A 24,629-nucleotide genomic window follows, 5' to 3' on the forward strand; every position below is an offset into this window, starting at 1 on the left:
ACAGACTTTTTGAAGTGAATAGATGATTTATAGATTGACTTTCACAGCAGATTGGTTAGTCATTAGTTAATTTACTCATTTACATTTCCTTAAGTAAAGTGGACGACACTTTTAAAAGAAGTTATGTCAGAATTGAACAGATTTATTTATTTTTTATTCAATATATATATTTATTTTTCTTGCGCTGTCCATCGTCGACAGAGCAGCTCATGTCCAAAAGCTCCTCAATGCTTGTGCTTTATTCATTTATGTATTTTTATTTAACAATAGTATTGGTATCAATATAAACATGCTGTATGTCTTTATTTAGGATTTTCTGAGGACTTTTTAGTCGCTGGGTTAGTTTTTCAGATGAATAAGCCCCTGGGCATAAAATGGTGTCAGAATCGCCACAACTGTTAGCCACGAGTTAGCGGCTAGTTAGCAACATTAGCCTGTATGTTGTAAACTCTGCAGACGCTGCAGCACTAGCAACATTTAGCTCTGGTTAAATCCAGCTCAGACTCTGATTTAGGGAGCGTCGTCTGTAATAAAGCCAGCTCTATGTGGAAAATTGGATTTACACTAAACTATTCTCCAGTTTGTTGCTATTTTCTCTCCTCAGTGGAGCTTCTCCTGTAGGAGCGCCGGACACACGGCAGGTGGTATCGGTTTCTGGTATCGAGACCTCATGAATGAGTACGAGTATGAGTACAAGCATGTGGTATCGGCCCGATACCACATCGGTATCAGTGCATCCCTAGTTGTTAATAATGACAAGTAAAGCACCTTTATATCCTCCTGCACTGCAAAGAATTCAACAGCGATTTCCAAACGGACAAATATAATCTAAGAAAATGCAGATGTCAAAATGATGTGTTGAATAAACTGTTTGTAAACATAACTGTTAAATTATTACAAATATTCACCGAATCCTGTCGTTTAGTTCTCCACAGTTGCTAAGCGTCTGTTCATTCACAGCAGATCTTATGCAAATGATTCCTGCGGCTGAAGTTTCGTTCTTGTAAAATGTTAACAAAAGTGCGTAATGTTACCATAAGTTCATAGAGTTCCTATAATAAAACTTTCCGATGCTGCTGTGGCTCTAACGCTGCATGACCTGCTTTATACTTTCATATATTTAGGACAAAGCTCATGTTCTGATTTAATGAAACGTCACGCAGCAAAACTGTCTATTATTTCACATTGGTGCGGAGATTGGCTGATTTCAGAAACCTTCAGGAGGCAGCAGTGACTTTGTTCTTCGCTGCTCATGGGCTGATGAGGACCATCCGGAGGTTACTGAAGGAGGTATTAAAGGGGGGGGTATTATGCAAAATTGATTTTTTCAAGCTTTACATCATGTTATTATGTCATTCCCTCATTAAAAACATGCCTGAAGTGTTGCCTTGGCACATTCACGTATTTTTGAGTAATCTGTAAAAACTCTGATGGCGGCCATTTTAGGGATAGGTTTGCCTGAGTCCTCCTAGGAACGCCCCCACCTCCTGGAGACGCCTCCGAGCTTTTGTCACCAGCCGAGTAACCAACCACTGCTCCTCAGCAGAACCCCCTCCCCACTGATGCCACAGACAGCGTGTGGAGGGGGCGTGTCGGAAAGGCTCAGAGGTTCTTAAAGAGACAGAGGCCTATTTCAAGACATTCACTAAAGACATTTTGAGAGAGCAATTTCATACAAGGCAGTTATTCTAATTTACTGCATTGACAGACCAACAGAAGGTTTTGTCGTCATTGTAGTGTGATATAGACTGGTGCTATGTGATTGAAAAAAGCATAATACCCCCTCTTTAACGTGCATATGACACATAAGACACTTTTTTTTTTAATAAAACATAGCAGCACAATTATATTCAAGCTTTTGCAAAAAAAATTCACCCATGGCTTTCTTTGGTATTGTGGTGTGCATGTTAGAGAGGTGTCTCTCACCCTGTGGGTTTTGGGGGCGTGTCATAGCCCTTATGTTGTGTTTGTCCTGATTTTTGGCCATTCTGTCTTTGGCTCAGAAAGCGCTTTTGTTCTCTTCTGTCTCGCCACATTGGTGACCCCGACGTGATCCAATGTGGCGAGAAAGAAGAGGACACAAGCGAGCTGCAAGTGAGTCAACTTTATTCTTTCTGAACAGAATGGCTGAAAATCAGGACAAGCACAACATAAGGGCTATGACACGCCCCCAAAACCCACCTCTCTAACATGCACACCACAGTATGACCATTTTTTGTGATGTTTATTGTTATAGTTATACACTTAAACATGTTGAATGTGACATCTACGGTGGCCCTGAAGTGCAAGTCACAAACACATGAGTGAAAACGCACAAACATTAGTGGAAACGCAAACATTTTCCAAAACACAAAAGTAAGAAACCATTATGGAAGGGGTAGGACCTTGGTGCTTCACTGTGATTGACCAGATGTAGCTACTTCCTGATTTATTTCCTGCTTTCGCTTGAAGCAGACGTTTTCTTCTGCCATCGCAATTTAAGCAGTGAATATTGCAAAGCCATACGAGCGATCGCTGTTCTTGTTTACTTCCGCAATTTTCGCCTGATGTTTTGGTGAATGGTCGGAAACAGCTGATGAATCCAGGCCTCTAACTCGGTTTTATAAAATGATAGATCTGGAACAGCGCAAGAGAAGCAGTGCCCTGTTTAAGGATTGTTTTTGCCAATCATAGGATTTGAATAAAATGTTTATCAAATATGAAATATGAAATGCCTACCACCTCCAAGTTTTGTTTTCAGACTAAAGAGATGAGGTTTTTAAATTGCTTTATTTACAAGGAAAAGAAAGAAACAACACGGAACGAGACAATAAACAAAGTCAACAACATTTTGGACTTTTCCAATAGTCGAACAATGAGCTTCAACACATACAGACTATTCAGATTAAAACTTAAACATATTTACAGTCATTTCAAAAGCAACAAATGTATTTATGAGGAAATAAAAATCAGAAGCAGAATTTAAAAACGATTTTTAGCGTTAAGTCGACTCAAACAATAGAAATCACTACTTCACAAGGCAATGGAAACAAAAACGACCTTGCTCATGTAAATTTTGAAGAAAAATGAAAAACAACGATATAAATCAGCACTGAATAACATTAAATCATAAAAGCTGATCAAATGAGGATTAAATAGTTATAGAAATAGTCATGTTGATGAAAATGTTTGTTGTTCAGTGAGTTTTCCTGTGTTTTGTGAGGTATTTTTTACTGAAAAATCTTTTCTCACAAACGGCACAACTGTAGGGCCTCTCCCCTGTGTGTGTTCTTCTGTGTGAATCTAGATTACGCTTATCGGCAAAGGTTTTATTACAGATTGTGCAGCCGTGTGGTTTTTCCCCTGTGTGTGTTCTTCTATGTGTCGTGAGGTTAGACAGCTGTGTAAATTTCATTTCACAGACCTGACAGCTGTAAGGCTTCTCTCCTGTGTGCACTCTAATGTGTGTTGTTAAATTACATTTCTTACTAAATCTCTTGTGACAAACGTGACAGCGGTGCTTCTTCTTCTCTTCTCCTCCGTCGTCGACCGTCGCGCTCGTCTCTGGGTCAGACTTGTTTTGGGCGGAGACTTTGGTGCTTCTGTCTCTGCTCTGGACCTGGTGGTGGTGATTTTCTCCATCAGCCTCTGTCTCCATCTGTGCGTCTGAGCGGCTGAATGGAGGTTCCCAGTCGTCATCGTGGTCAGAGTCAGACGAGTGCTCGGTGTGTCCCTCCGTCTCTGAGTGGAAATGTGGCTCTGAGCTGATGTTCCCGCGCTCAGTTTGTCTCTGTGGAAGCGGGGAGGGCTCTTCTCTCTTCACGCTCACAGCACTGGACTCTGGGAAACACCTGAAACATGATATAGATATAAATCAACTTTAAAATAATGTGACTTAGACGTGTGTGAAAGTGTTGGAGCCTACACTGGCAGCTCTTCCTCCTCTGGCTCCTCTTTAATCCTCGTTGGGGGCGTCTGGACCCTCGCTCTGACCAGTACGACTCTCGGGCTCAGTATCTGCTCCAGGAGCCGCTGTTTCCTCTTGTTCTCGTCCTCGGAGCGACGTAGTTCCTCCTCGCACTCCGCTCTCATCCTTTCAAACAGCGCACGTGTCTCTCCAGCCGCCGCAGCCAGACGCTCATTCACAAAAGCTCTGAACATTTTTACAAACGGCCCTAAACAGAGACAACAGAGAAAACTATGAGATTTCAGCTGCTCATTTACATGTATGAGCCGCGGCTGTTCCTCTCCTGTCAAATAGAGCTAAAGCTGACATTTAAACTGTCCCCAAAACACAAGAGGAGATTCATCACTTTCATTTCCAAATATATTTGTGTAGACTGACCATAAAGCGCCCACAGAAATGTGACTCTCACATATTTTCAGTTAAGTTTCTCTGTCGAGCTAACTGCCGATTAGCATTAGCTCCTCAGAGATTATAACTTCAACTTCATCATGATTCAGGCCGACAATAATGAAATCAAATCCTTAAAAACGTGTTGAACGACCTGATAAAACATTATGAAACTAATGAATCACATTTTCTTACCTGTTTTGTGTCTGAATTGAATAAAATCTCAGTTGTCGTCTTCACACAACAGCAGCAGAGGGAGCTGTGTTGCCGCGGTAACACATTTAAACAAAGCAACTGTCAGAGCTGCAGATATTAAACCTTTTTAATATGAAACATGAACTTATTTATCACACAAACAAAGTCAAGTCTAAATCGGGTCCATATGGATGTTTATTCGCAGAGATTGTTCAGTAGAAGCGAAAACACGGCAGTCGTAGCTAGCGTTAGCATTAGCACGATGCTAACATGTAGCATTATGTTAGCATTCTCCGTTTTTTTTGTTTTCATGGGCTGCTTTGAACCACTTCGTCTTTGTTTAGTAGAAAACTCTATTCATAAATCAGCATGTGTTGATAATTAGAGAAAGTTACATTTTTCTCCTAATTGTTTTCCCCTTAACTGTTTTCAAACATAAACACTCGTGTTGTCAAAATGCTAAAATGTCAAACTAGACTTTAATACTGAAAAAAAAAATCCCCTTTTACATATATAGTGCAGTATATTCACTATAGTAAACTTTTGTCTCTTTTTCCATCTGCTCTGTATTATCAACAATTCATGCGTTAATTGTTATAAAAGTTCTCATTTGTTCTCTCTAATGAAATGATTTCCTGCATTTTCAGTTGCAATATTCATAGACAAATGCTAAAACTGTGATCGGCTCCATTAACAACAATATTAACTATACACAGTAGTTTGACCCATGACCGTCATGTTAAAACTCTCTGTTTCTGCCTTAATGAACAGCAACAGTCACTGCCGTCACATTTAGGAGCAGAACAGAGCAGAGACGTTTAAAATGTACCTTTAAAACTCCTCTAAATATATCCACGAGTCAAGTCCAGACAGGAAACATGTGACTCTGCAGTCGGCTTTGGTGTCATTTCATTTTGTTGAGAATATTTAGGCAAAAAACGGCTTAATATCCAATGCTAACTGATACATGTAAACGAATGGAAGCGGCTAGGCTAAGCTAAGCCATAGGAATGAATGAGCCGCTAAGCTAACGTTAGCCACACTCACAAATTCTATAGTTTCTGAATGTGACATAAGAAGATTTAAACATCCAGTAAATGTGACTGTGTAACCATCCTGTACATAAGGGGCAGAGGCAGCTCCTCATTGGCTTCCCCCCAAAAAATGATCGAATAAATTATATTTTATTTAGCAAATTCAGGCATTGAAGGTCATGATAAATCCACTACAGTGAGTTAAATTGTGTGAGAAAGTCAGCTGTTAATCAGGAGTTTCAGTGAGGTTCTTCCCTGTCGTCTCCCTGTCCCTCACAGCGGCTGAAGCTCCAGGAGAATTTCCATTGATGCTTCTCTTTGTAGAAGGCAGCCTCTGATTGGCCGACTCTCGATCGCTCTGAGGCTCGGCTTCAAAGCAAAGGACGGGTTGTGACGCCCACCAGCTCCATTATGATTGGCTGCCTCTGCAAAAAGGGGAAACACAGCTCCTCCTCCTGAAGCGCCTGCTGTGTCTGTGAGAGCAGCATTAGCACTAGCATTAGCATTAGCATTAGCTTTGGTTACTGTGAAGCTACAAGAGGAAACCGAAGCTGCTGAGAACAAACACGACAGTCATGGGCGACATGTTTTATAGAAGCTTCAGCTTTGATTCACCACAGGCATTATCCCCTCAGACTGATCATGATTAGAACAACATGAAACTCAGTCGTTAGGCTGCATTAGAATTCACCAACTCGGTTTATTTGGATCGATAATGGAAAGATCTGAAACTGTATCTGCTCTTGTGATGCAGTTTTGGTGCGAAACAAAACTAAAGAGATGAAGTTTTTACATTGTTTTATTTACAGAAGGAACAAAACAATGAACAAAGTCAACAACATTTAGGATTTTTCAAGAGTCGAACAATAAGCTTCAATATTTGCAGAATATTCAGATTATAATTTCTTAAACATATTTAGAGTAATTTCTGAAGCAACAAATGTCTTTAAGAAGAAATACAAGCAATTTGAAAGTTTGTAAAAGCAGAATTTAAAAACTATTTTAAGCATTAAGTCGATTTAAACAATAGAAATCACTGCTTCACAAGGCAATGGAAACAAAACTGACCTTGTTCATGTAAACAAACATCTGAACAAAATTGAAAAACGATAAGTCAGCACTGAATATCATTAAACAGTAAAATCTGATCAAATGAGGATTAAATAGTCATGTTTTTAAATGTTCGGTGTTTTGCTTCAGATTCAGTGAGTTTTCATGTGTTTTCTGAGGGAGTCTTTACTGAAAAATCTTTTCTCACAAACGGCGCAACTGTAGGGCCTCTCCCCTGTGTGTGTTCTTCTGTGTGAATCTAGACTTTGCTTTCGGGTAAAGGTTTTATTACAGATTGTGCAGCCGTGTGGTTTTTCCCCTGTGTGTGTTCTTCTATGTGTCGTGAGGTGAGAGGGCTGTGTAAATTTAATCTCACAGACCTGACAGCTGTAAGGTTTCTCTCCTGTGTGTGTTCTTCTATGACTAACTAGATGAGACTGATGGGCAAATGTTTTCTCACAGGTTGCACAGCTGTAAGGCTTCTCCCCTGTGTGCACTCTAATGTGTGTTGTTAAACTCCATTTGAAACTAAATCTCTTGTGACAAACGTGACAGCGGTGCTTCTTCTTCTCTTCTCCTCCGTCGTCGACCGTCGCGCTCGTCTCTGGGTCAGACTTATTTTGGGCGGAGACTTTGGTGCTTCTGTCTCTGCTCTGGACCTGGTGGTGGTGATTTTCTCCATCAGCCTCTGTCTCCATCTGTGCGTCTGAGCGGCTGAATGGAGGTTCCCAGTCGTCATCGTGGTCAGAGTCGGACGAGTGCTCGGTGTGTCCCTCCGTCTCTGAGTGGAAATGTGGCTCTGAGCTGATGTTCCCGCGCTCAGTTTGTCTCTGTGGAAGCGGGGAGGGCTCTTCTCTCTTCACGCTCACAGCACTGGACTCTGGGAAACACCTGAAACATGATATAGATATAAATAAACTTTAAAATAATGTGACTTAGACGTGTGTGAAAGTGTTGGAGCCTACACTGGCAGCTCTTCCTCCTCTGGCTCCTCTTTAATCCTCGTTGGGGGCGTCTGGACCCTCGCTCTGACCAGTACGACTCTCGGGCTCAGTATCTGCTCCAGGAGCCGCTGTTTCCTCTTGTTCTCGTCCTGGGAGCGACGTAGTTCCTCCTCGCACTCCGCTCTCGTCCTTTCAAACAGCGCACGTGTCTCTCCAGCCGCCGCAGCCAGACGCTCATTCACAAAAGCTCTGAACATTTTTACAAACGGCCCTAAACAGAGACGACAGAGAAAACTATGAGATTTCAGCTGCTCATTTACATGTATGAGCCGCGGCTGTTACTCTCCTGTCAAATAGAGCTAAAGCTGACATTTAAACTGTCCCCAAAACACAAGAGGAGATTCATCACTTTCATTTTCAAATATATTTGTGTAGACTGACCATAAAGCGCCCACAGAAATGTGACTTTCACATATTTTCAGTTAAGTTTCTCTGTCGAGCTAACTGCCGATTAGCATTAGCTCCTCAGAGATTATAACTTCAACTTCATCATGATTAAGGCCGACAATAATGAAAAGAAATCCTTAAAAACGTGTTAAACGACCTGATAAAACATTATGAAACTAATGAAACACATTTTCTTACCTGTTTTGTGTATGAATTGAATAAAATCTTAGTCGTCGTCATCACACAACAGCAGCAGAGGGAGCTGTGTTGCCGCGGTAACGCACTCAAACAAAGCAACTGTCAGAGCTGCAGAGTTTTCTCTTATAATATCGTTGGTCTTGGGGCCAAACTGCCCTTACGAAGTATTGAATATTTTAATATTTAAAAAAAAAAAGAAAGCGGTTGGTACTTGTGTTTCACAGTCAGAAGGTCCCGGGTTCGATTCCCACCTGGACGGGGCCTTTCTATGTGGAGTTTGCGTAGGTTTCCTCCATTTTCTTCTCCCACTTTAAACATGTACAATAGGTGAATCCTCCAGCCAGGTGTTTCTGACCACCAGCCTGGCTCCACATCTGGAGATGGGTCCTCAGGCGCAGCACTGGTCGCCCAATGGTGTCGAGGGATGGGTCAAATGCAGGGGAAGAATTTCGTTGTCCAGTTGTTGTTGCACCGACACCACTTTTTCTAAAACCGATCAAGTACGACTACTTTGATTTAAGTACTTGCTGATCCCGAATACCGATACGAGTACAAAGCATTTTCTTCAACAGACTTTTTGAAGTGAATAGATGATTTATAGATTGACTTTCACAGCAGATTGGTTAGTCATTAGTTAATTTACTCATTTACATTTCCTTAAGTAAAGTGGACGACACTTTTAAAAGAAAAATGTCAGAATTGAACCAGCCATTTTATTTAATTTTTTTATTCAATATATATATATATATTTTTTTCTTGCACTGTCCATCGTCGACAGAACAGCTCATTTCCAAAAGCTCCTCAATGCTTGTGCTTTATTCATTTATGTATTTTTATTGAACAATACTATTGGTATCAATATAAACATGCTGTATCTCTTTATTTTGGATTTTCTGAGGACTTTTTAGTCGCTGGGTTAGTTTTTCAGATGAACATTAGCCTGTATCTTGTAACTGCAGATGCTGCAGCTCTAACAACATTTAGCTCTGGTTAAATCCAGCTCAGACTCTGGTTTAGAGAGTCTCGTCTGTAATAAAGTCAGCTCTATGTGGAATATTGGATTTACACTAAACTATTCTCCAGTTTGTTGCTATTTTCTCTCCTCAGTGGAGCTGCTCCTGTAGGAGCACCGGACACACGGCAAGTGGTATCGGTTTCTGGTATCGAGACCTCATGAATGAGTACGAGTATGAGTACAAGCATGCGGTATCGGCCCGATACTGGTATCGGTATCGGTGCATCCCTGGTTGTTGCATAATGACAAGTAAAGCACCTTTATATCCTCCTGCACTGCAAAGAATTCAACAGCGATTTCCAAACGGACAAATATAATCCAAGAAAATGCAGATGTCAAAATGATGTGTTAAATAAACTGTTCTTAAACATCACTGTTAAATTATTACAAATATTCACCAAATCCTGTCGTTTCGTTCTCCACAGTTGCTAAGCGTCTGTTCATTCACAGCAGATCTTATGCAAATGATTCCTGCGGCTGAAGTTTCATTCTTGTACAATGTTAACAAAAGTGCCTAATGTTACCATAAGTTCATAGAGTTCCTATAATAAAACTTTCCGATGCTGCTGTGGCTCTAACGCTGCCTGACCTGCTTCATACTTTCATATATTTAGGACAAAGCTCATGTTCTGATGTAATGAAACGTCACGCAGCAAAACTGTCTATTATTTCACATTGGTGCGGAGATTGGCTGATTTCAGAAACCTTCAGGAGGCAGAAGTGACTTTGTTCTTCGCTGCTCATGGGCTGATGAGGACCATCCCGAGGTTACTCTGCTAAAGGAGGGGGGGTATTATGCAAAACTGACTTTTTCAAGCTTTACATCATGTTATTATGTCATTCCCTCATTAAAAACATGCCTGAAGTGTTGCCTTGGCACATTCACGTATTTTTGAGTAATCTGTAAAAACTCTGATGGCGGCCATTTTAGGGATAGGTTTGCCTGAGTCCTCCTAGGAACGCCCCCACCTCCTGGAGACGCCTCCGAGCTTTCGTCACCAGCCGAGTAACCAACCACTGCTCCTCAGCAGAACCCCCTCCCCACTGATGCCACAGACAGCGTGTGGAGGGGGCGTGTCGGAAAGGGTCAGAGGTTCTTAAAGAGACAGAGGCCTATTTCAAGACATTCACTACAGCCATTTTGAGAGAGACATTTTATACAAGGCAGTTATTCTAATTTACTGCATTAACAGACCAACAGAAGGTTTGGCCACTCTGTCTTTGGCTCAGAAAGCGCTTTTGTTCTCTTCTGTCTCGCCACATTGGTGACCCCGACGTGATCCAATGTGGTGAGAAAGAAGAGGACACAAGCGAGCTGCAAGTGAGTCAGCTTTATTCTTTCTGAACAGAATGGCCGAAAATCAGGACAAGCACAACATAAGGGCTATGACACGCCCCCAAAACCCACCTCTCTAACATGCACACCACAGTATGACCATTTTTTGTGATGTTTATTGTTATAGTTATACACTTAAACATGTTGAATGTGACATCTACGGTGGCCCTGAAGTGCAAGTCACAAACACAAAAGTGAAAACGCACAAACAAAAGTGAAACACAAACATTTTCCAAAACACAAAAGTATGAAACCATTATGGAAGGGGTAGGACCTTGGTGCTTCACTGTGATTGGACAGATATAGCTACTTCCTGTTTTACTTCCTGCTTTCGCTTGAAGCAGACGTTTTATGCAATTTCTCCATCTGTGAGATCAATAAAGTACCATCTTATCTTATCTTATCTTATCTTTTCTTCTGCCATCGCAATTTAAGCAGTGAATATTGCAAAGCCATACGAGCGATCGCTGTTATTGTTTACTTCCGCAATTTTCGCCGGATGTTTTGGTGAATGGTCGGCAACAGCTGATGCATCCAGGCCTCTAACTCGGTTTTATAAAATGAAAGATCGGGTACAGCGCAAGAGAAGCAGTGCCCTGTTTAAGGATTGTTTTTGCCGATCATAGGATTTTAATAAAATGTTTATCAAATATGAAATATGAAATGCCTACCACCTCCAAGTTTTGTTTTCAGACTAAAGAGATGAGGTTTTTACATTGTTTTATTTACAAGGAAAAGAAAGAAACAACACGGAACGAGACAATAAACAAAGTCAACAACATTTTGGACTTTTCCAATAGTCGAACAATGAGCTTCAATATATACAGACTATTCAGATTAAAACTTAAACATATTTACAGTCATTTCGAAAGCAACAAATGTATTTATGAGGAAATAAAATCAGAAGCAGAATTTAAAAAAGGATTTTCAGCGTTAAGTCGACTCAAACAATAGAAATCACTGCAAGTAAAGTGAAAAACAACGATATAAATCAGCACTGAATAACATTAAATCATAAAAGCTGATCAAATGAGGATTAAATAGTTATAGAAATAGTCATGTTGATGAAAATGTTTGGTGTTGTTCTTCAAATTCAGTGAGTTTTCCTGTGTTTTGTGAGGGATTTTCTACTGATAAATCTTTTATCACAAACGGTGCAACTGTAGGGCCTCTCCCCTGTGTGTGTTCTTCTGTGTGAATCTAGATTACGCTTATCGGCAAAGGTTTTATTACAGATTGTGCAGCCGTGTGGTTTTTCCCCTGTGTGTGTTCTTCTATGTGTCGTGAGGTTAGAGAGATGTGTAAATTTCATTTCACAGACCTGACAGCTGTAAGGTTTCTCCCCTGTGTGCACTCTTATGTGTCTTATTAAATCACATTTCTGACTAAATCTCTTATCACAAACGTGACAGCGGTGCTTCTTCTTCTCTTCTCCTCCGTCGTCGACCGTCGCGCTCGTCTCTGGGTCAGACTTGTTTTGGGCGGAGACTTTGGTGCTTCTGTCTCTGCTCTGGACCTGGTGGTGGTGATTTTCTCCATCAGCCTCTGTCTCCATCTGTGCGTCTGAGCGGCTGAATGGAGGTTCCCAGTCGTCATCGTGGTCAGAGTCAGACGAGTGCTCGGTGTGTCCCTCCGTCTCTGAGTGGAAATGTGGCTCTGAGCTGATGTTCCCGCGCTCAGTTTGTCTCTGTGGAAGCGGGGAGGGCTCTTCTCTCTTCACGCTCACAGCACTGGACTCTGGGAAACACCTGAAACATGATATAGATATAAGTAAACTTTAAAATACTGTGACTTAGACGTGTGTGAAAGTGTTGGAGCCTACACTGGCAGCTCTTCCTCCTCTGGCTCCTCTTTAATCCTCGTTGGGGGCGTCTGGACCCTCGCTCTGACCAGTACGACTCTCGGGCTCAGTATCTGCTCCAGGAGCCGCTGTTTCCTCTTGTTCTCGTCCTCGGAGCGACGTAGTTCCTCCTCGCACTCCGCTCTCGTCCTTTCAAACAGCGCACGTGTCTCTCCAGCCGCCGCAGCCAGACGCTCATTCACAAAAGCTCTGAACATTTTTACAAACGGCCCTAAACAGAGACGACAGAGAAAACTATGAGATTTCAGCTGCTCATTTACATGTATGAGCCGCGGCTGTTACTCTCCTGTCAAATAGAGCTAAAGCTGACATTTAAACTGTCCCCAAAACACAAGAGGAGATTCATCACTTTCATTTCCAAATATATTTGTGTAGACTGACCATAAAGCGCCCACAGAAATGTGACTTTCACATATTTTCAGTCAAGTTTCTCTGTCGAGCTAACTGCCGATTAGCATTAGCTCCTCAGAGATTATAACTTCAACTTCATCAGGATTAAGGCCGACAATAATGAAAACAAATCCTTAAAAACGTGTTAAACGACCTTATAAAACATTATGAAACTAATGAATCACATTTTCTTACCTGTTTTGTGTCTGAATTGAATAAAATCTTAGTCGTCGTCTTCACACAGCAGCAGCAGAGGGAGCTGTGTTGCCGCGGTAACGCACTTAAACAAAGCAACTGTCAGAGCTGCAGATAGTAAACCTTTTTAATATGAAATATGAACTTATTCATCACATACAAACAAAGTCAAGTCTAAATCGGGTCCATATGGATGTTTATTCGCAGAGATTGTTCAGTAGAAGCGAAAACACGGCAGTCGTAGCTAGCGTTAGCATTAGCACGATGCTAACATGTAGCACTATGTTAGCATTCTCCGTTTTTAATGTATTCATGGGCTGCTTTGAACCACTTCATCTTTGTATCTTCGTTTAGTTGAAAACTCTATTCATAAATCAGCATGTGTTGATAATTAGAGAAAGTTACATTTTTCTCCTAATAGGTAGCGTTCACGTGACATCACAACATTCTAAAGAGCCTATAGTTTAACATTGAGGTGGAGGTCAACTGACGGTAACTATGGTAACTGTGGTAACTGACAAAATGCATGTATTTATGCCTTTGTTTTTTGGCTCATATCTCAGTCATTACTGGAGGAATCCACATGAAACAAAAACTGTCACAAAGTTCATCGTCTCCTCTGTCGGCGCATATGAACTAATGTCCAATTATTTTCTCTGAAAAACATCAAAAGGTGGTGACAATGTGCGAAAACATGAGTGTGATGTTGTCCAATAGAAAGGACTTTCAGACATAGAGATAATCTCACAGGTTTGTGAATCCAGTCACGATCAAATACTGAAGAGGAAAAACATTTGTCAATTTTCGTTTTGGAGATTTCTTCCAAAAACTCCATTTCTCCCATAGAATTGCATTGGCTCTGCCCTCCATCTGACATTATGACATCATCACATTCTATATCGTGAACGCCACCTATTGTTTTCCCCTTAACTGTTTTCAAACATAAACACTCGTGTTGTCAAAATGCTAAAATGTCAAACTCGACTTTAATACTGAAAAAAAAATCCCCTTTTACATATATAGTGCAGTATATTCACTATAGTAAACTTTTGTCTCTTTTTCCATCTGCTCTGTTTTATCAACAATTCATGCGTTAATTGTTATAAAAGTTCTCATTTGTTCTCTCTAATGAAATGATTTCCTGCATTTTCAGTTGCAATATTCATAGACAAATGCTAAAACTGTGATCGGCTCCATTAACAACAATATGAACTATACACAGTTGTTTGACCCATGACCGTCATGTTAAAACTCTCTGTTTCTGCCTTAATGAACAGCAACAGTCACTGCCGTCACATTTAGGAGCAGAACAGAGCAGAGATGTTTCAAATGTACCTTTAAAACTCCTCTAAATGTATCCACGAGTCAAGTCCAGACAGGAAACATGTGACTCTGCAGTCGGCTTTGGTGTCATTTCATTTTGTTGAGAATATTTAGGCAAAAAACGGCTTAATATCCAATGCTAACTGATACATAATAATAATGCCTTACACTTGTAATGCGCTTTACAAGCCTGTATTAACAAGTTTCTCAAAGCGCTACATTGTCGTCATTATTCATTCACTCCATACTCGGTGGTGATAAGCTACTGTTGTAGCCACAGCTGCCCTGGGGTAAACTGACGGAAGCGAGGCAACCAGTCTGCGCCATCGGCCCCTCCGACCACCACCAACCACTCACTCACACACCACATTCACCCCAGGCTTCCTGGTGTTACCAAACGGTCTCCCATCCAAGTACCGACCAGGCCCTTCCCTGCTTAGCTTCCAAGATCTGACGGGATTGGGCATAGCAAAGGCGGTATGGCCATGTAAACGAATGGAAGCGGCTAGGCTAAGCTAAGCCATAGGAATGAATGAGCCGCTAAGCTAACGTTAGCCACACTCACAAATTCTATAGTTTCTGAATGTGACATAAGAAGATTTAAACATCCAGTAAATGTGACTGTGTAACCATCCTGTACATAAGGGGCAGAGGCAGCTCCTCATTGGCTTCCCCAAAAAATGATCGAATAAATTATATTTTATTTAGCAAATTCCGGCATTGAAGGTCATGATAAATCCACTACAGTGAGTTAAATTGTGTGAGAAAGTCAGCTGTTAATCAGGAGTTTCAGTGAGGTTCTTCCCTGTCGTCTCCCTGTCCCTCAGAGCGGCTGAAGCTCCAGGAGAATTTCCATTGATGCTTCTCTTTGTAGAAGGCAGCCTCTGATTGGCCGACTCTCGATCGCTCTGAGGCTCGGCTTCAAAGCAAAGGACGGGTTGTAACGCCCACCAGCTCGATTATGATTGGCTGCCTCTGCAAAAAGGGGAAACACAGCTCCTCCTCCTGATGCGCCTGCTGTGTCTGTGAGAGCAGCATTAGCACTAGCATTAGCATTAGCATTAGCTTTGGTTACTGTGAAGCTACAAGAGGAAACTGAAGCTGCTGAGAACAAACACGACAGTCATGGACGACATGTTTCATAGAAGCTTCAGCTTTGATTCACCACAGGCATTATCCCCTCAGACTGATCATGATTAGAACAACATGAAACTCTGTCGTTAGGCTGCATTAGAATTCACCAACTCGGTTTATTTGGATCGATAATGGAAAGATTTGAAACTGTATCTGCTCTTGTGATGCAGTTTTGGTGCGAAACAAAACTAAAGAGATGAAGTTTTTACAATGTTTTATTTACAGAAGGAACAAAACAATGAACAAAGTCAACAACATTTAGGATTTTTCAAGGGTCGAACAATAAACTTCAATATTTGCAGAATATTCAGATTATAATTTCTTAAACATATTTAGAGTAATTTCTGAAGCAACAAATGTCTTTAAGAAGAAATACAAGCAATTTGAAAGTTTGTAAAAGCAGAATTTAAAAACTATTTTAAGCATTAAGTCGATTTAAACAATAGAAATCACTGCTTCACAAGGCAATGGAAACAAAAACGACCTTGTTCATGTAAACAAACAACATTGAAAAACGATAAGTCAGCACTGAATAACATTAAACAGTAAAATCTGATCAAATGAGGATTAAATAGTCATGTTTTTAAATGTTCGGTGTTTTGCTTCAGATTCAGTGAGTTTTCATGTGTTTTCTGAGGGAGTCTTTACTGAAAAATCTTTTCTCACAAACGGCGCAACTGTAGGGCCTCTCCCCTGTGTGTGCTCTTCTGTGTGAATCTAGACTTTGCTTTCGGGTAAAGGTTTTATTACAGATTGTGCAGCCGTGTGGTTTTTCCCCTGTGTGTGTTCTTCTATGTGTCGTGAGGTGAGAGGGCTGTGTAAATTTAATCTCACAGACCTGACAGATGTAAGGTTTCTCTCCTGTGTGTGTTCTTCTATGACTAACTAGATGAGACTGATGGGCAAATGTTTTCTCACAGGTTGCACAGCTGTAAGGCTTCTCTCCTGTGTGCACTCTAATGTGTGTTGTTAAACTCCATTTGAAACTAAATCTCTTGTGACAAACGTGACAGCGGTGCTTCTTCTTCTCTTCTCCTCCGTCGTCGACCGTCGCGCTCGTCTCTGGGTCAGACTTGTTTTGGGCGGAGACTTTGGTGCTTCTGTCTCTGCTCTGGACCTGGTGGTGGTGATTTTCTCCATCAGCCTCTGTCTCCATCTGTGCGTCTGAGCGGCTGAATGGAGGTTCCCAGTCGTCATCGTGGTCAGAGTCAGACGAGTGCTCGGTGTGTCCCTCTGTCTCTGAGTGGAAATGTGGCTCTGAGCTGATGTTCCCGCGCTCAGTTTGTCTCTGTGGAAGCGGGGAGGGCTCTTCTCTCTTCACGCTCACAGCACTGGACTCTGGGAAACACCTGAAACATGATATAGATATAAATAAACTTTAAAATACTGTGACTCAGACGTGTGTGAAAGTGTTGGAGCCTACACTGGCAGCTCTTCCTCCTCTGGCTCCTCTTTAATCCTCGTCGGCGGCGTCTGGACCCTCGCTCTGACCAGTACGACTCTCGGGCTCAGTATCTGCTCCAGGAGCCGCTGTTTCCTCTTGTTCTCGTCCTGGGAGCGACGTAGTTCCTCCTCGCACTCCGCTCTCGTCCTTTCAAACAGCGCACGTGTCTCTCCAGCCGCCGCAGCCAGACGCTCATTCACAAAAGCTCTGAACATTTTCACAAACGGCCCTAAACAGAGACAACAGAGAAAACTATGAGATTTCAGCTGCTCATTTACATGTATGAGCCGCGGCTGTTACTCTCCTGTCACATAGAGCTAAAGCTGACATTTAAACTGTCCCCAAAACACAAGAGGAGATTCATCACTTTCATTTTCAAATATATTTGTGTAGACTGACCATAAAGCGCCCACAGAAATGTGACTTTCACATATTTTCAGTTAAGTTTCTCTGTCGAGCTAACTGCCGATTAGCAGTAGCTCCTCAGAGATTATAACTTCAACTTCATCATGATTAAGGCCGACAATAATGAAAACAAATCCTTAAAAACGTGTTAAACGACCTGATAAAACATTATGAAACTAATGAATCACATTTTCTTACCTGTTTTGTGTCTGAATTGAATAAAATCTCAGTCGTCGTCTTCACACAACAGCAGCAGAGGGAGCTGTGTTGCCGCGGTAACGCATTTAAACAAAGCAACTGTCAGAGCTGCAGATATTAAACCTTTTTAATATGAAATATGAACTTATTTATCACATACAAACAAAGTCACGTCTAAATCGGGTCCATGTGGATGTTTATTCGCAGAGATTGTTCAGTAGAAGCAAAAACACGGCAGTCGTAGCTAGCGTTAGCATTAGCACGATGCTAACATGTAGCACTATGTTAGCATTCTCCGTTTTTTTTAATGTTTTCATGGGCTGCTTTGAACCACTTCATCTTTGTTTAGTAGAAAACTCTATTCATAAATCAGCATGTGTTGATAATTAGAGAAAGTTAAATTTTTCTCCTAATTGTTTTCCCCTTAACTGTTTTCAAACATAAACACTAGTGTTGTCAAAATGCTAAAATGTCCAACTCGACTTTAATACTGAAAAAAAAAAATCCCCTTTTACATATATAGTGCAGTATATTCACTATAGTAAACTTTTGTCTCTTTTTCCATCTGCTCTGTAATATCAACAATACAAATGCGTTAATTGTTATAAAAGTTCTCATTTGTTCTCTCTAATGAAATGATTTCCTGCATTTTCAGTTGCAATATTCATAGACAAATGCTAAAACTGTGATCGGCTCCATTAACAACAATATGAACTATACACAGTAGTTTGACCCATGACCGTCATGTTAAAACTCTCTGTTTCTGCCTTAATGAACAGCAACAGTCACTGCCGTCACATTTAGGAGCAGAACAGAGCAGAGATGTTTCAAATGTACCTTTAAAACTCCTCTAAATGTATCCACGAGTCAAGTCCAGACAGGAAACATGTGACTCTGCAGTCGGCTTTGGTGTCATTTCATTTTGTTGAGAATATTTAGGTAAAAAACGGCTTAATATCCAATGCTAACTGATACATGTAAACGAATGGAAGCGGCTAGGCTAAGCTAAGCCATAGGAATGAATGAGCCGCTAAGCTAACGTTAGCCACACTCACAAATTCTATAGTTTCTGAATGTGACATAAGAAGATTTAAACATCCAGTAAATGTGACTGTGTAACCATCCTGTACATAAGGGGCAGAGGCAGCTCCTCATTGGCTTCCCCCCAAAAAATGATCGAATAAATTATATTTTATTTAGCAAATTCAGGCATTGAAGGTCATGATAAATCCACTACAGTGAGTTAAATTGTGTGAGAAAGTCAGCTGTTAATCAGGAGTTTCAGTGAGGTTCTTCCCTGTCGTCTCCCTGTCCCTCACAGCGGCTGAAGCTCCAGGAGAATTTCCATTGATGCTTCTCTTTGTAGAAGGCAGCCTCTGATTGGCCGACTCTCGATCGCTCTGAGGCTCGGCTTCAAAGCAAAGGACGGGTTGTGACGCCCACCAGCTCGATTATGATTGGCTGCCTCTGCAAAAAGGGGAAACACAGCTCCTCCTCCTGATGCTCCTGCTGTGTCTGTGAGAGCAGCATTAGCACTAGCATTAGCATTAGCATTAGCTTTGGTTACTGTGAAGCTACAAGAGGAAACTGAAGCTGCTGAGAACAAACACGACATTCATGGACGACATGTTTTATAGAAGCTTTGATTCACCACAGGCATTATCCCCTCAGACTGATCATGATTAGAACAACATGAAACTCTGTCGTTAGGCTGCATTAGAATTCACCAACTCGGTTTATTTGGATCGATAATGGAAAGATTTGAAACTGTATCTGCTCTTGTGATGCAGTTTTGGTGCGAAACAAAACTAAAGAGATGAAGTTTTTACATTGTTTTATTTACAGAAGGAACAAAACAATGAACAAAGTCAACAACATTTAGGATTTTTCAAGAGTCGAACAATAAGCTTCAATATTTGCAGAATATTCAGATTATAATTTCTTAAACATATTTAGAGTAATTTCTGAAGCAACAAATGTCTTTAAGAAGAAATACAAGCAATTTGAAAGTTTGTAAAAGCAGAATTTAAAAACTATTTTAAGCATTAAGTCGATTTAAACAATAGAAATCACTGCTTCACAAGGCAATGGAAACAAAACTGACCTTGTTCATGTGAACAAACATCTGAACAAAATTGAAAAACGATAAGTCAGCACTGAATAACATTAAACAGTAAAATCTGATCAAATGAGGATTAAATAGTCATGTTTTTAAATGTTCGGTGTTTTGCTTCAGATTCAGTGAGTTTTCATGTGTTTTCTGAGGGAGGCTTTATGGAAAAATCTTTTCTCACAATCGGCACAACTGTAGGGCCTCTCCCCTGTGTGTGTTCTTCTGTGTGAATCTAGACTTTGCTTTCGGGTAAAGGTTTTATTACAGATTGTGCAGCCGTGTGGTTTTTCCCCTGTGTGTGTTCTTCTATGTGTCGTGAGGTGAGAGGGCTGTGTAAATTTCATCTCACAGACCTCACAGCTGTAAGGTTTCTCTCCTGTGTGTGTTCTTCTATGTTTAACTAGATCAAACTTCTGAGCAAATGTTTTCTGACAGGTTAAACAGCTGTAAGGCTTCTCCCCTGTGTGCACTCTAATGTGTGTTGTTAAATTACATTTCTTACTAAATCTCTTATCACAAACGTGACAGCGGTGCTTCTTCTTCTCTTCTCCTCCGTCGTCGACCGTCGCGCTCGTCTCTGGGTCAGACTTGTTTTGGGCGGAGACTTTGGTGCTTCTGTCTCTGCTCTGGACCTGGTGGTGGTGATTTTCTCCATCAGCCTCTGTCTCCATCTGTGCGTCTGAGCGGCTGAATGGAGGTTCCCAGTCGTCATCGTGGTCAGAGTCAGACGAGTGCTCGGTGTGTCCCTCCGTCTCTGAGTGGAAATGTGGCTCTGAGCTGATGTTCCCGCGCTCAGTTTGTCTCTGTGGAAGCGGGGAGGGCTCTTCTCTCTTCACGCTCACAGCACTGGACCCTGGGAAACACCTGAAACATGATATAGATATAAATCAACTTTAAAATACTGTGACTCAGACGTGTGTGAAAGTGTTGGAGCCTACACTGGCAGCTCTTCCTCCTCTGGCTCCTCTTTAATCCTCGTCGGCGGCGTCTGGACCCTCGCTCTGACCAGTACGACTCTCGGGCTCAGTATCTGCTCCAGGAGCCGCTGTTTCCTCTTGTTCTCGTCCTCGGAGCGACGTAGTTCCTCCTCGCACTCCGCTCTCGTCCTTTCAAACAGCGCACGTGTCTCTCCAGCCGCCGCAGCCAGACGCTCATTCACAAAAGCTCTGAACATTTTTACAAACGGCCCTAAACAGAGACGACAGAGAAAACTATGAGATTTCAGCTGCTCATTTACATGTATGAGCCGCGGCTGTTACTCTCCTGTCAAATAGAGCTAAAGCTGACATTTAAACTGTCCCCAAAACACAAGAGGAGATTCATCACTTTCATTTCCAAATATATTTGTGTAGACTGACCATAAAGCGCCCACAGAAATGTGACTTTCACATATTTTCAGTTAAGTTTCTCTGTCGAGCTAACTGCCGATTAGCATTAGCTCCTCAGAGATTATAACTTCAACTTCATCATGATTAAGGCCGACAATAATGAAAAGAAATCCTTAAAAACGTGTTAAACGACCTGATAAAACATCATGAAACTAATGAAACACATTTTCTTACCTGTTTTGTGTCTGAATTGAATAAAATCTTAGTCGTCGTCATCACACAACAGCAGCAGAGGGAGCTGTGTTGCCGCGGTAACGCATTTAAACAAAGCAACTGTCAGAGCTGCAGAGTTTTCTCTTATAATATCGTTGGTCTTGGGGCCAAACTGCCCTTACGAAGTATTGAGTATTTTAATATAAAGAAGAAAAAAAGAAAGCGGTTGGTGCTTGTGTTTCACAGTTAGAAGGTCCCGGGTTCGATTCCCACCTGGACGGGGCCTTTCTGTGTGGAGTTTGCGTAGGTTTCCTCCAGTTTCCTCTCCCACTTAAAACATGTACAATAGGTGAATCCTCCAGCCAGGTGTTTCTGACCACCAGCCTGGCTCCACATCTGGAGATGGGTCCTCAGGCGCAGCACTGGTCGCCCAGTGGTGTCGAGGGATGGGTCAAATGCAGGGGAAGAATTTCGTTGTACAGTTGTTGTTGCACCGACACCACTTTTTCTAAAACCGATTTAAGTACGACTACTTTGATTTAAGTACTTGCTGATCCCGAATACCGATACGAGTACAAGGCATTTTCTTCAACAGACTTTTTGAAGTGAATAGATGATTTATAGATTGACTTTCACAGCAGATTTGTTTGGCATTAGTTAATTTACTCATTTACATTTCCTTAAGTAAAGTGGACGACACTTTTAAGAGAAGTTATATCAGAATTGAACCAGCCATTTTATTTATTTTTTTATTCAATATTTTTTTAATTTTTTTCTTGCACTGTCCATCATAGACAGAACAGCTCATGTCCAAAAGCTCCTCAATGCTTGTGCTTTATTCATTTATGTATTTTTATTTAACAATAGTATTGGTATCAATATAAACATGCTGTATGTCTTTATTTAGGATTTTCTGAGGACTTTTTAGTCCCTTGGTTAGTTTTTCAGATGAATAAACCCCTAAACGGCGTCAGAATCGCCAGAACTGTTAGCCGCGAGTTAGCGGCTAGTTAGCAACATTAGCCTGTCTGTTGTAAACACTGCAGATGCTGCAGCTCTAACAACATTTAGCTCTGGTTAAATCCAGCTCAGACTCTGGTTTAGAGAGTCTCATCTGTAATAAAGTCAGCTCTATGTGGAAAATTGGATTTACACTAAACTATTCTCCAGTTTGTTGCTATTTTCTCTCCTCAGTGGAGCTGCTCCTGTAGGAGCGCCGGACATTGACATTGACAAAAATTCATATTTTACTGACCTTTGATAATACCACCTTCACTTCAGATGAAACATTTATAATAAACTTAATTATAATATTAGCAAAATATTATATCCACATCAACAAATGGTGTGAAAAAATACCCTAATTGTTCCACTTTAAAGTATCTGATTTAAAAATGTATTTGGCCTCCCTTGAGAAAATGAATAATAAAAAACGAATTAAATCCATCACTCTTCTTGAAAGCTACAATCTTATTGTAAATTAGCTGACCCCTGTGTTTTTTTTGTTGTTGTTGTTTTGTCTTATAGATTGTTTATTTCAACATGAACATGTTACATCTATGTGTAAGATGATTTTGATTGAAAATGAGCATATTGTAGTAAATTGTATACATTTGCACTGATGTTAAATAAAAAATAAATACAATTTTAAAAAAAGCGCCGGACACACATCAAGTGGTATCGGTTTCTGGTATCGAGACCTCATGAATGTGTACGAGTATGAGTACAAGCATGTGGTATCGGCCCGATACTGGTATCGGTATCGGTGCCTGGTTGTTGCATAATGACAAGTAAAGCACCTTTATATCCTCCTGCACTGCAAAGAATTCAACAGCGATTTCCAAACGGACAAATATAATCCAAGAAAATGCAGATGTCAAAATGATGTGTTAAATAAACTGTTCTTAAACATCACTGTTAAATTATTACAAATATTCACCAAATCCTGCCGTTTAGTTCTCCACAGTTGCTAAGCGTCTGTTCATTCACAGCAGATCTTATGCAAATGATTCCTGCGGCTGAAGTTTCATTCTTGTAAAATGTTAACAAAAGTGCCTAATGTTACCATAAGTTCATAGAGTTCCTATAGTAAAACTTTCCGATGCTGCTGTGGCTCTAATGCTGCCTGACCTGCTTTATACTTTCATATATTTAGGACAAAGCTCATGTTCTGATTTAATGAAACGTCACGCAGCAAAACTGTCTATTATTTCACATTGGTGCGGAGATTGGCTGATTTCAGAAACCTTCAGGAGGCAGCAGTGACTTTGTTCTTCGCTGCTCATGGGCTGATGAGGACCATCCCGAGGTTACTCTGCTAAAGGAGGTATTAAAGGCAAAATCTACTTTTTCAAGCTTTCCATCATGTTATTATGTCACTCCCTCATTAAAAACTTGCCTGAAGTGTTGCCTTGGCACATTCACGTATTTTTGAGTAATCTGTAAAAACTCTGATGGCGGCCATTTTAGGGATAGGTTTGCCTGAGTCCTCCTAGGAACGCCCCCACCTCCTGGAGACGCCTCCGAGCTTTCGTTACCAGCCGAGTAACCAACCACTGCTCCTCAGCAGAACCCCCTCCCCACTGATGCCACAGACAGCGTGTGGAGGGGGCGTGTCGGAAAGGGTCAGAGGTTCTTAAAGAGACAGAGGCCTATTTCAAGACATTCACTACAGCCATTTTGAGAGAGACATTTTATACAAGGCAGTTATTATAATTTACTGCATTTACAGACCAACAGAAGGTTTGGTCATCATTGTAGTGTGATATAGACTGGTGCTATGTGATTGAAAAAAGCAGAAAACCCCCTCTTTAAAGCAACACTAAGTAACTTGTTTCCCTTCATAAATCCTTTCCGTAGTCCCTCTGGGGTAATACAAGTGTTAATGGGATGATTGGGGGGTCTTCCATCTCCCCCTGGTGTCTCTGGCCAGAAAACCACACTTGCAACTTGACTGCCACCGAACTGGAGTCACCAATACACACTAATGGAATCACGAAGAAGAAGCTAACAGGCTAACGGGCAAAGCTAACTGCGGGCTAGCGCCACAAAAACAGTATTTACAGCCAAGTTTGAGTGAAAAAAATGATCTCCATTGTGTAATTGGATGAACAATATCCCTCTGTCCCTTTGTCTTTTCTGTCAGCGTAGTATTTACTCTCACGGGCAATTAATGTGTAAAAAAATCGCAACATGCTACGACACCTGCAGTGGCGCTTATGGCCTCTAGGGGCACGGGTTCGCGTTGCACTTCAACATCTCTTATTGACTGAGCCGCACTCGGGCGTGAAAGAGAAGAAAAGAAGCCTCTGTTGTGCTTTAACGTTTTCTGTTGAATCATTTTGTGTCAGGGCAGGTTCCTCTCGTTCCCGGGCCGGGCGCTCGAGCCCAGCAGCACCACGGGATCAGCGTCTGGAGCATGAATCCCAATGACAAAATGAGTCAGGTGTTGCTCTCGCTCAACTGGCGCCCCC

General features: G+C 41.3%; 2 protein-coding genes and 1 long non-coding RNA gene across 3 annotated transcripts in view; 1 reads left to right on the forward strand and 2 right to left on the reverse strand.

Moving 5' to 3' along the window:
• The window catches only part of LOC306973998, an 818,053-nt gene that overhangs the window by 637,396 nt on the left and 156,028 nt on the right, over positions 1-24,629 (forward strand). The gene's annotated exons all lie outside the window — the stretch shown is intronic.
• Positions 1,156-4,185, reverse strand: LOC306973414 (uncharacterized protein; the record flags this gene model as incomplete). The annotated part of the gene is made up of 3 exons (XM_079570340.1): positions 3,905-4,185; positions 3,488-3,830; positions 1,156-1,257 (listed from the first exon to the last, which is right to left on the reverse strand). The coding sequence occupies exons 1-3, from the start codon at positions 4,138-4,140 to the stop codon at positions 1,156-1,158; spliced, it is 681 nt and encodes a 226-aa protein (XP_079426466.1). The 5' UTR covers positions 4,141-4,185.
• LOC306973415 (uncharacterized protein) lies at positions 10,549-12,696 on the reverse strand (the record flags this gene model as incomplete). The annotated part of the gene is made up of 3 exons (XM_079570341.1): positions 12,375-12,696; positions 11,958-12,300; positions 10,549-10,557 (listed from the first exon to the last, which is right to left on the reverse strand). Exons 1-3 carry the CDS (start codon positions 12,608-12,610, stop codon positions 10,549-10,551), a joined length of 588 nt encoding a protein of 195 aa, XP_079426467.1. The 5' UTR covers positions 12,611-12,696.

This window comes from Gobius niger (assembly GCF_951799975.1).
Source record: "Gobius niger genome assembly, chromosome: 14".
Lineage (NCBI taxonomy): Eukaryota > Metazoa > Chordata > Actinopteri > Gobiiformes > Gobiidae > Gobius > Gobius niger.